Here is an 11,604-nt window from a genome sequence, read left to right as displayed (position 1 = left end):
TGCCTGGCTAGGGGTAATCGCGTCCAAATACTCCCTCGGTACCGTGAACGTCATCTTTTGCCGCAAATAGCCTGGCCTCCAGAACGTTATCTAATTACGATACGGAGGGAGTATATAGTAAAAAGATCTCACCGACATTTAATTATCATATTCTCTAAATAAGTATTTTATGAAATCATATCAATGGCACATCTATATTTTGATCTTTTCACTCCATACATAATAAATTTTGAAATTAAATGTCTCCAGTCTTTTGTACTTTTCCTTTCTTATTAGATAAAATAAGCCTTACCATGAATCATACAGTTTCGGCCTCTATAATTAATTGGACAATATGTTTTTGTCACTGCGAAAGAAGAAGAAAAATGAAACACAGTCTCCTTAAATGTGGAATTCAATACCATTCAATCCAAATGCCCATTAACCTAACTAAAATGATATCGGAAGTAACCACGTGATTGCCATGACCACTGAAGGTACTGTTAGAAGTTAGAACACAAACATCCATATATATATATATAGAGAGCAACTAGTGTATTTGAACCCGACCAACCCAACCCAGACAAATGAGACCTCCCCCATGCAATGCAAGTTGCAAGCTCGAAGTACATACAGGTAGGGAGTTGGACTAGACATATGCCGCCGGTTTATCGTCGCCACCGTCATGGTGCAGATGCAGACGCGCTTTCCTCGCTAGGGACCCCGGCCTCCATGAACAGCCACTTGGGGGACCTCGCGAGTCAACCCACCTTTGACCTGCCAACTTCTCGAAATGACCATGAAACCCCTCGGATCCACATTATAAAAGGGCACCTTGATCCGATCCTTGGTGAATCCATCTGTCTCTTCCCAGCACCTCTCAAGCTCGAGTACATCAACACAGTCGATCACTTAACAACTACACTCCGGCTTCATTCACACTAACCAATCATGGCAGCGGCGGCCTTCCGCACTACCACTGCGCTCTCCGCCATCCTGGCGCTGCTCTCCCTGTCGCTGCTCGTCGCCGCGGTCCGTTCCGACACGTCGGCCACGCCGGTGACGCCGTCCACGGCGTGCAACGAGACGACGGACCCTAACTTCTGCCGGACCGTGCTCCCGTCTAACGGTACCAGCAACCTGTACACCTACGGGCGCTTCTCCGTGGCCAAGTCCCTCGCCAACGCCAACAAGTTCCTGGGCCTCGTGGACCGGTACCTCGCCCGCGGCGGCCTCTCCCCCGGCGCCGTCGCGGCGCTGCAGGACTGCCAGCTCCTCTCGGGACTCAACATCGACTTCGTGTCGTCCGCGGGCGCCACGCTCAACACGTCGGGCAACAGCACGCTCCTGGACCCGCAGGCCGAGGACGTGCAGACGCTGCTGTCGGCGATCCTGACCAACCAGCAGACGTGCGCCGACGGCCTGCAGGTGGCCGCCTCCGCGTGGTCCGTGCGCAACGGGCTCGCCGTGCCCATGGTCAACAGCACCAAGCTGTACAGCGTCTCGCTGTCGCTATTCACCAGGGCATGGGTGCGTTCGTCGTCCAAGTCCAAGTCCAAGCCGCCCCGCCACGGCGGCGGCCACGGGAGGGGGCTGTTCGACGCCACCGACGACGAGATGGTCCGCAGGATGGCGCTCGAGGGCGTCGCGGCCACGGTCTCGGTGGTCGGCGAGGTGACGGTGGACCCGAGCGGCGCGGGGAACTACACGACCATCGGCGAGGCCGTGGCGGCGGCGCCAAGCAACCTTGGCGGGAGCACCGGCTACTTCGTCATCCGCGTGCCCGCGGGCGTGTACGAGGAGAATGTGGTGGTGCCCAAGAACAAGAAGTACGTCATGATGATCGGCGATGGCATCGGCCAGTCGGTGGTCACCGGCAACCGGAGCGTCGTCGACGGCTGGACGACCTTCAACTCCGCAACGTTCGGTGAGCGTCCACTTTTGTTAGTTGATGATTTGCTAGTGTCTTCATTTGGTTTGGCGCGTCGGTCGGTTACTCGGTGCCAAGATAACTATTTTAGTATTTTCGTATCATAGTCTCTTGAAAGCGAATATATTGACTCTTCAGTTGAGGTTTACCTTACGCCTCGGAATTTCGGAATGCATGCAGCTGTTCTTGGGACAGGGTTCGTCGCGGTGAACATGACGTTCCGGAACACGGCCGGTCCGGCGAAGCACCAGGCGGTGGCGCTCCGTTCCGGCGCGGACCTGTCGACGTTCTACCAGTGCAGCTTCGAGGCGTACCAGGACACGCTGTACACGCACTCCCTCCGCCAGTTCTACCGCAGCTGCGACATCTACGGCACCGTGGACTACGTGTTCGGCAACGCAGCCGTGGTGTTCCAGGACTGCAACCTCTACTCCCGGCTGCCGATGCAGGGGCAGAGCAACACGGTGACGGCGCAGGGGCGCACGGACCCGAACCAGAACACGGGCACCACGCTCCAGGGCTGCACGTTCGCCGCCGCGCCCGACCTCGCCGCCAACGCGGCGTTCCCCGTGACCACCTACCTGGGCCGGCCATGGAAGCTCTACTCCCGCACGGTGATCATGCAGTCGGAGGTGGACGCGCTGGTGGACCCCACCGGGTGGATGCCGTGGGACGGCGACTACGCGCTCAGCACGCTCTTCTACGCCGAGTACAACAACTCCGGCCCGGGGGCGGACACCAGCAGGAGGGTGGCCTGGCCGGGCTTCCACGTGCTCAACGGCACCGCGGACGCCGCCAACTTCACCGTCGGCAACATGGTGCTCGGGGACTTCTGGCTGCCCCAAACCGGCGTGCCGTTCACCAGCGGACTCATCAACTGATGATGCATGGATAATCGTTATCGATCTGCAGGCTCGCGCTAGCTAATTATTGGGCAAGTCGGTGCAAAAGTCGGTCTTAGTGGATATGTTATACTGAGTATTGTATTCGTTGCAAGAGGTAGATAGGTAGGTATACAGAAAAATTAAGGTGCGTATATAATTAACATATAACAGAATAATAAGTGTGCTGCAACAACGTAACACATGCATCATCCATAGTCATGTTTAGGTTCGCATGCTGTACCAGATCCTGATTGAATTTACACGAGCCGATGCCGAGCTGAATGGATTAGCCATTGCGCACCCTTCCATCAAATTTGTGCGTGGCAGGCTGGCAGCTGTCGCAGAGGCGGGAAACAATCCCTTTTTGTGCGTGGCAAGCTAGCAGATAACTGCCATGACACCGTCACTTGGGCTTAACGAGACCCGAACACTGTTTAAGTATCGTTTCGAGGGTTTAGAGACTGAAATGACGTAGCGATACAAGTTTAGGACCGGTAGTAGACTTTGTTCTTAAATTTATTTGTCCATAGCATGCTGGTCCTTTTTTTTTATATAAAAAAATGATTTTAGTTTTGCGTCGATTAGTATTCCCTACATTGAAAAGCTGAATCTCACCTGAGTGATCGATTCAGAGGACATGATTTTGCATATCTCAATTTATGTTAAGATTTGTGCTTTTACGGTGGTGATGAGTATGTATATATACTATATAAAGCAAAATCCAAGTGTTTTATGTACTGATTGGATCTATTTGCAGCTAATAGTTAGCTAAGTAATACTAGTTTATAGATAAAATTATCTAGTTAGCTATAAATTATCTGCAACTTGGGCCATGTCATTTTGGATCGTGGCATTGTCCAAAGCACATCACAACATGAAATTTTTTTAGTCGTGTTACTACGGCACGAACATGAGGGTCAAGTCGTGACTAAGATCTCAGCACGTTGGACGGCACGTCAAGACACGTAAACACATCAACAAGCCACAATATAATTTTCTAGTATTTATGATTTGATATAGTGAAAAAAATGAGTATTGCCCTTGAGTGAGCTCTCTCTCTCTCTCGCTCGCTCAAGACACTCAAAAGAGGCTTGACTACATATCTCAAGGAGAACAAAGGCCAGTACAAACAACGGAGAAAAAGGCACAAAACGACCCTTTGAAAAAAAAAAGAGTATATCAATGACCAGATCGGTCGTCTTCTTCCTTCGAGCGTCTTTAAACTCTTCATGTAGCATCTATGTATATGTTTCCCCCAAATCTCATCTGCGTGATCTCAGGGGTGCCAAAGTTGACATGAAGCGCCTACCTAAGAGGCCGGCACCACCCTGGTTCACAAAAGGCAAGATCAGCATAACCATGCCTTACATCTCCCCCACCCCCTCTCTCCCCAAATTGAAGCCTCTGCATGTCTTTTATAAACTGCAAATACCCCATTTCCAGGAGAGGGCAACACACATCTGCCTTGATTGTGGATACATATACTTCCTACCCAAGCCTTTTGAAGAACAGTAAGCAATGCATAGGTCTCTCTAAATCAATTACAAAATTAATGTTTACTTTATCTGTTTATATCTAATTTAGTACTGTATTTTTGTTTTCGTCTGATGAATTTTAACCATTTTCTGTATGGTTGCAGCCTGATGACTATGGTCTGCCCACAATGCAATTCGCCAAAGAAGCGTTTTGCAAGGTAAGATGCTACCACTGGGAAGGCCATCGACGGTGCGCTGCCTCCTGTTGCGGTGATCATAAGTTTGGTAATCGGCAGCATCGGAGTAGGGGCTCTGCTTGTGTATGGCCTGCGATAGGCTGTTCATTCTCCATAACCAATTTTTGCTGTGCATGATCTTCTCACAAAACATTCTGAGTGATATATAGCAAAGAGAAAAGAAATATACAATATTTGAGGCTAATGGCTTGTCTAAGTTTCATGCACTGTTAGTTATACAGTTACTCAATTTTATTACCGAAAGGCAGCATGCTTTTCAAAAATGCTTCCATTGTCAATGCTGCCCTCATCAGCATAGATATTTTGTCGCAAAAAGTTTCTACCACTCAGGTTCCAATCCAAACTTCAAAGATCATGCATAGATTCTAGATTCATACAGAAGCATCTTTTTTTTTATGACTTGTAGAAACCGATGTGCTATAATACACTGCACTTTGTGGTCAATCTGAACAAATTGTAACTTTTGCTTGTGACCGCTAACATAACTACTCCCACTATGGGTTGAGAGTTCTTGTGGTTGGAGTGATCCACGGTCCAGCTCATGATATCAGCCATGATTTTCAGCTTACTCAACCAGCTTTTAAGTCTTAATGGAGTCGATAAAAAGAATATTTTCTTCATTAAACCCTAGTTTAATTAGTTTGTGACTGTGACTTAAGCCTGAGAATGACTGACCTTTACCGCGAGCCCTTGTCTTCAGTGTCATCTTTCTCTGGGATCAGCTCATCTACCAGATCAAAGTTAGCTCCTGCCCTAACCACACTCCAGACAGATATACATCAGCATTACACATTGCAAAAGCAGGTGGTAAAAATTAGTTGGAACAAGATGAGCATGAATCCATATATATACCAGGAACTTGTTAGGCTTGCATTGTCATTTGCAACAAGTAGTCTGTTGTTACTTATAGAACAGCCAAAAAGACAACAACAACAACAAAACCTTTAAGTCCCAAACAAGTTGGGGTAGGCAACAGCCAAAAAGAAAAGAAGAAAAAATATCTTCAGGTATGTATCTCAGATTCTCAGTAGACCTGTAGAGGTGACCATGAGTTACTGGGGAAGCCCAGGTGGACCACCGTCGTGGCGGCGAGCCGGGGGCCGTCGCTGGTGGTGCCACTGCTCATCATGGTGGTGCTGGGATGGGTCATCTGACAAGAGACGACAAGAGACCCTGATGGGGTGGTACGAGCAAGTGACAGAGGTGCACGAGACCGTGACAGACAATGTCTTGCTCCTGGTCCTTGGTGCCGGGCTGCTACTGCTCGCCTTGGCCATGGCCGGCAACCGAAGCCAGGTGGCGCTGGTGGTGGTCATGTTCCTGATCCAGAACATCGTGCTCACCGCTCTCCTGCTGCTGGCGGTGGCCTACTTCGCCGGCATATACTACTACCGGGCAGACAGAGGGTACGGGTACGATGGTGGTTTCGGCGGCAAGTGGGGCGCCGGGGCACCCAAGCTGGGATTTTACATGCTGCTGCTGCTGTGTGCCATGTTTTCCAACGGCAGTGGCAGCTGGTGGATCCCAGGTGTGCTGCTGGTTGTGTGCGTGCTCTGCCTCAATCTCTTCTCCAGCGGGAAAGTCTGGGGATATGAATACTTCCAGGGCAGTCTTGTTTCTTGGGGTGGTGTGTGGGTGGGTGGGTGGGGGGTGCTGTTTATTAATATAGGGGAAGCAAATAGTCAAACTTTTAGGGAATTTGTATTACGACACAAAGTTAAACACCATCCATGCTAGGAATAGTATTAAGCAGTGGCATTTAAATTGGGTTTGTGCAAACCAAGAACTTCATTCACACTACAAACTTACAAAGGGAACTGGAAAAAGAGAACAAAAGTAGCTTTGTGATTACATACTAACCATTATTCACATCTCCAACAGTGGCTTGCTTGTAGAGTCCGTAGAGGATCAGCTTGTTCTCATTGCTCTTGTTGTCAGGCAGGGTCTTCGCCTAGCCAGCATACTCCTCAAATTCCTCCTGCAACAGAGATACAGCTCATAGGTCATGTTCCGTGGGGCCACAATTGGAATACTAGGCTAAATTGTTTTACAAGGTAATCTTTCATGTAAATTGTTTTAAGAAATCCAGTCTTTGAACCACACACTTTGCCGCTCTATTTCTTTGTATAATTATTATATAGAAAACCGAGAGATCGCAAAATACTTAAAACAAACAGGGAATTTCCCATCTTACATCCAAAGGCATGATGAACACAATAGTAACTGCCGCTCAGGAGTCAAGGCAGCGCAAAAGCATTGGATCCCCTCTTAAGCATGAACATAAAGGGCACAACATCTAAGATTCCAAGTGCTGCAAAGAGCCAACAGTCTGAATCCACCAGATCATGGCTACACATACAAATCTAGATGGAAATTAAGACCATGCAGCACCGGATTCAAAGTCTAGATCGTTTCTCTGGACAATCTAACGAAGCTCATGGAGATCCAGAACCAATCTAAACGGAACTGGAGATCCAGAACCAAATGGAAAGAAAGAACAAATCTTGGAGATGATCAGATGAGTAAAGATTTAATCTTTAACAAGCGAGTAACAGATAATGGTGATTTAGGGAGTGATGAGCCGTGTACCTGCAGACCCATGGCTTGGTTTTAGGATTGTTTTCCTTTGGCCAGGTATTTTCTTCTCGGTTTTAAAGATGACCAGTGACTAGATCAGATCCGCTTATATAGAGCGGTACTGGAATTACTATGTAGTGAGAACCCCCCTGTTTCCAAAGTTAATTATGGAAGACCCTCCATTGGGCAAAGTTTTGCGAGACGCCCTGGGAATAATTCCTAGATTTTTAAAAGAAAAGGTTAGTACTAAGTTAGGAAAAGAATGCAAATTGTTAGTGTTATTGATTCAGGTTTGTTCACAGATGAGCCATTTTAAAGATATTGATACATTTTCCTTATTCAGAAAAGGCCTATGAGAAAAGGAGGAAGCATTAGTAATTCAACTATGTTGTGTGCATCAGTTAGCAGCTAACTGCTTGGCATGGAAGCATTGAAGGACAGCGCCTAACCTCCAACTGATACTCATAAATGGAAGAATAACAAACAGCCCAACAGGCCATTGACATGAAAGGTAGGCAAGCAACCCATGCAACACAGCATTCATCACGAGCAGACCAGCAGCCAGAAGTTTCTAACCAACAGTTCATCAATCATTCTATCCATTGCAACAGGGATTTGTGCATAAATTTCTGCTCCATTTGTGTGTTGAGCGTTTCAACTCAAAACAAATACAAATAACTAGCGTAAAGTTGTTATTCTCTATGACTATGGGGCAGATGCACACGCACCATCACTGGCGCAGCAAGGATTTAGTGTCAGGGGTAGTCCATCTTAGATCTAAAGCTAAATTATAGAGTGGTCCATATGCAATTTCATAATGTTAGATAGCACATCTACTATAGTTTAATATTTAACCAAATTTCAGAGTGGTCCATGGACCACAGTGCCACCTAGCTAACTCCGCCTGCTTGCACAAAGCTAGCTAGTTCTGTTATTTACCCATGGTTCATGGCCATCCGATCTGGTTGAGTACATTGCAAAAAAAAGATGAGATGGACAAGCTTGGGATATGCTCGAATGGAACCAGCCAATGGCTGTGAAATATGATGCTGCTAGGCAGTGGCACAGTGGCAGTGGGCATAGGATCTCAACACTAGCTGCTGATTACTTTAAAAGACCAAATTAGATACCATACCGCCAGCATCACCATACTAAAGTTGTGACCAAATTAAGCATGGAGTTCAATCATCTAGCAGCGACAACAGATTCCAATTGACAATGCATACTCTCATATGCATCAAGCATCATCCTACGGCAACCATCCTTTTCTGTCCCACAAGAATTACCACTCTCACAGACCCAACATGTTACCCACAAGTTCTCTAATGATTTTTGCATGGCAAAATCCAGCAGTGGTTTTCCTCGTAGCCCTTGGACTCCTTGAAAGCAACAACACACATAGAGCATTAGATTTTGAACTGTTCAATCAGTCTGATAAGGCTATATGTCTCAGCGTCAGGCATTGCCCCTCTCAAAATCATTGTCCTCAACAAATCTGCTCATAAAGTTTTGCCTTCACATAAGCTTTCAGGAGGGTGTTACACACAAAGGAATTCCGAGAATATTTTGATTCATTCAGTTCACTGTATAGTTTCTTTGCATTTTCCATGTCTCCGATTTCTGCAAAGTTCTCAAGCAACATATGTGTGGTCTCCAACCACGGTGTTGAACTCCTCACCTTTTTAGTGACGGCCTCCTTCTTTCCCATATCTATTGTGTTCAAAGCTTCTTTAACAAGACCCGATTTGAAGCAACCCAATGCTAAGTGGCGATAAGTAATAGCATTAGGCTGGCATCCATTTGCTCTCATTTCCTTGAATACAGATGATGCTTTATCCACAACACCATGCCTGCAATAAACTGATAACATGGAATTGAACTGTTCTGTAAGGGTTAAATTCTTTGTTGATTTTATCTGAGACCATATCTTTTCTGCCTGGTCAATGGAGCCAACCTTTCCAAATGCTTCTATTGCTAGTGTGAAGCTTTTGGATCGAATATGAGGGAGGTCTTGCATGACCTCCCATGTCCTCTTTAGCTCCTTTTCCTTCCCAAGGTATCCATACAAGATAAGAAGAATTTCCGGCGTGGACCAGTTAGTACCTGTCATGGAATTCTCAATGGCTTCTACATATGTCTGGCAAACAGTATATAGCCATGCAACAGCATGTGCAATAGCTAGAATGCCATAAGTGATCTCATTGGGCTCAATCTTTGCTCTTTTCATATCATTGAACACCCTGGCTACCCCATCAATGTTGTGCTCATTGGCTTGTATTTTCAACAGGATGTTGTAGGTTGACGTGTGAGGGATCACACGATCAGCTTTCATCTGATAAAGGATCTTGGATATAGTTTTCCTATGGCCGGGTGATGAATGAAGGATGATCAGGTGGTTGTAAACATAAGGCGAGATCGGCAGGGACAATTCTCTCATCTTCCTCATGTAAGCGTATGAATGCTTAATGAGACCCAGATCTAACGCAGCCATGACAAGGTTATTGTAGAGGAGCTCTTTCTGGTGTTCCTGGGGCACACGAAGGAAGAGGCTTTCGGCTTCAGAAATGCCATGGACTTTAGCTGTGAACTCCAGCAGATATGAGTAATCAAGCTCACTCAGCTTGTAGGGCCTCTCTCTCACGATCCATTCGATGACCTGTGGTAAGGAAAAGAAAAAACTGTTACATCCTAAGCAAATACTAGAAGGTAGGGAGATCTTATGTCTAATTTAGTTACCACTACTTGTACATTATCCAAGCACAAATAAAGAGAAGCTAGTTCCACGGGGATGGAAGGGAACTAGTACCATTCAAATAAGCTTTTCACCGCATTTGTGAACAAGTACAGAAATCAGCAGAACACAAGAGCACTAACAGAAGGGAGCGCAAAGAAACCTGGAAATTTCATGTCACTGCTCAGCTCAATTCGAGTCGATCACCAAGGAAAGCTCTCATGTGAGGAGGCGGAGGGGATCTAACTAAGATGGGGCAGGGAATGCGATGACCGGGCAGAGGCGAAGTGGGGCAAAAGGGGCACCTGCAGGGCGGTGCGGTGTAGGCGGTGTCGTCGGAGGCGGTTGACCGCGTGGAATACGTGGCCGCGGTGCACGGCGCGGCCGTCGGCCATCCAGCCCCGCATGGCCGCGCCGACCGACGCAGCCCGCTCCACCCGCCGCGCCAGCGAGCCCTCCTGCCCTGGCTCGTTGCGTGGCCCCTCCGCACCAGGAGGACGCGGAGGAGGAGGCGCGGTGGCGTTGCTTCCGGAGCAGGTGAAGAATCCTGCGGCAGGGACGGGGAGCGGCGGTCGCCGGCGCCGGAGCAGCAGCATGAGCAGTGAAGGCTTCTCGGTCTCGGTGTCGTCGGATCGGAAATGGACGCTTCGGAAGGCGGAATATTTAGGCCTTTTATTTACTCCCTATGACATGAATATTATATATAGACTAAAAATAATTAATTATATAATTTATAACTAATTTAGGAGATAAAAAATGTTTTAAGCCTAATTAATCTATGATTCGATAATACGGTGCTACAGTATATATGTACTAATGATGGATTAATTATGTTTAATAAATTCGTCTCGCAGATTAGTGATAGATTCTGTAATTTATTTTTTTATTAGTATTCAATACCCTACTCCTTCTTGTGATATTCGATGTGACACCATAAAATTTTATATAAAATTTAAATAATAAGTGTCATCTTACCGAACGGCACACGTTCAAAAGACATTCTCTCACTTCTGTAAAAAAAATATAATTCTATATACATTCTAGTTAAAATGTAGCTAAAGACTTTATGTAGATTTTGTCACAACGCACGCACCCGTCCATCCACAGCCCATAGGATCGAAAGGCACGACTTCTTTCAGTCGCTCGTCCTTTGATTCCCCAATCCCATCCATTTCTCCTCTCCTCTCTCTCCCTTCCTCCCGCAAGCTCTGGTCCCAGTTTCATGGCGATTCTGGTGCTCCAATTACTTGTAGGGTGATGAGATTGCCTCTCCACCTGCTCCTCGCCTTCTCCCTCCTCTCGAATGGAGACATGGCTAGGCTAGATTACAGTTAGGGATTTTTTTTTAATTTTAACATTTTTTGTAAACTAATTTTAAATCTAACACTGTTTTATTTTTTTTTAAAACTAACACTTTTGCCCATGCCTATTGCCATGGCGTGGCGAAACGCCTGTGCTGTGCCATGCATGGTGGCGCGACGAGAGTGGTGACGTGACGACGATCGGGGCGCTGACCGGTGACGTGGCAGGGTTTACCGCGCCATAGCCCACGGTGCGGCAGTCCCAGGTAAATATTGCCCGTGAGCCACCGCCCTCCCTCTGTCTGCCTACCCGCCTCGCCGCGCCCGCATACCTGCCGCCCGCCGCGCCACGCACGCCGGCGCGTCCCTCCCGCCGTGCCCGCATGCGTTCGCCGCGACGGCCGCGCCACGAATGCCGCCTGTCGCGCCCGCACGCCACCACGACGATGACACCCGTAAGACCACGACGA

At 47.5% G+C, this 11,604-nt stretch overlaps 1 protein-coding gene and 2 pseudogenes across 1 annotated transcript; 2 read left to right on the top strand and 1 right to left on the bottom strand.

Annotated features, from left to right (window-relative positions):
- The first annotated feature begins 930 nt into the window (after positions 1–930).
- Positions 931–2,790, top strand: LOC136452094 (pectinesterase-like). The gene is made up of 2 exons (XM_066452736.1): positions 931–1,906; positions 2,090–2,790. Exons 1-2 carry the CDS (start codon positions 931–933, stop codon positions 2,788–2,790), a joined length of 1,677 nt encoding a protein of 558 aa, XP_066308833.1.
- Positions 2,791–3,780: 990 nt separating this feature from the next.
- On the top strand, positions 3,781–6,359 carry LOC136449904 (uncharacterized; annotated as a pseudogene).
- A 179-nt stretch (positions 6,360–6,538) lies between these two features.
- LOC136449903 (pentatricopeptide repeat-containing protein At1g07590, mitochondrial-like) lies at positions 6,539–10,464 on the bottom strand (annotated as a pseudogene).
- Between the last annotated feature and the right edge of the window lie 1,140 nt (positions 10,465–11,604).

The sequence above is a fragment of the Miscanthus floridulus genome, chromosome 5 (genome assembly GCF_019320115.1).
Source record: "Miscanthus floridulus cultivar M001 chromosome 5, ASM1932011v1, whole genome shotgun sequence".
NCBI classification, from domain to species: Eukaryota; Viridiplantae; Streptophyta; class Magnoliopsida; order Poales; family Poaceae; genus Miscanthus; species Miscanthus floridulus.
Note: the sequence above shows the minus strand (reverse complement) of the source record. Positions and strands in the feature narration are given on the sequence as shown.

Bases quoted from the DNA above. Each gene is read 5' to 3' on its own strand.
- LOC136452094 (XM_066452736.1), top strand. From the start codon at position 931: ATGGCAGCGGCGGCCTTCCGCACTACCACTGCGCTCTCCGCCATCCTG. The intron at 1,907-2,089 runs GTGAGCGTCCAC...GAATGCATGCAG, and splicing joins CTTCAACTCCGCAACGTTCG to CTGTTCTTGGGACAGGGTTC.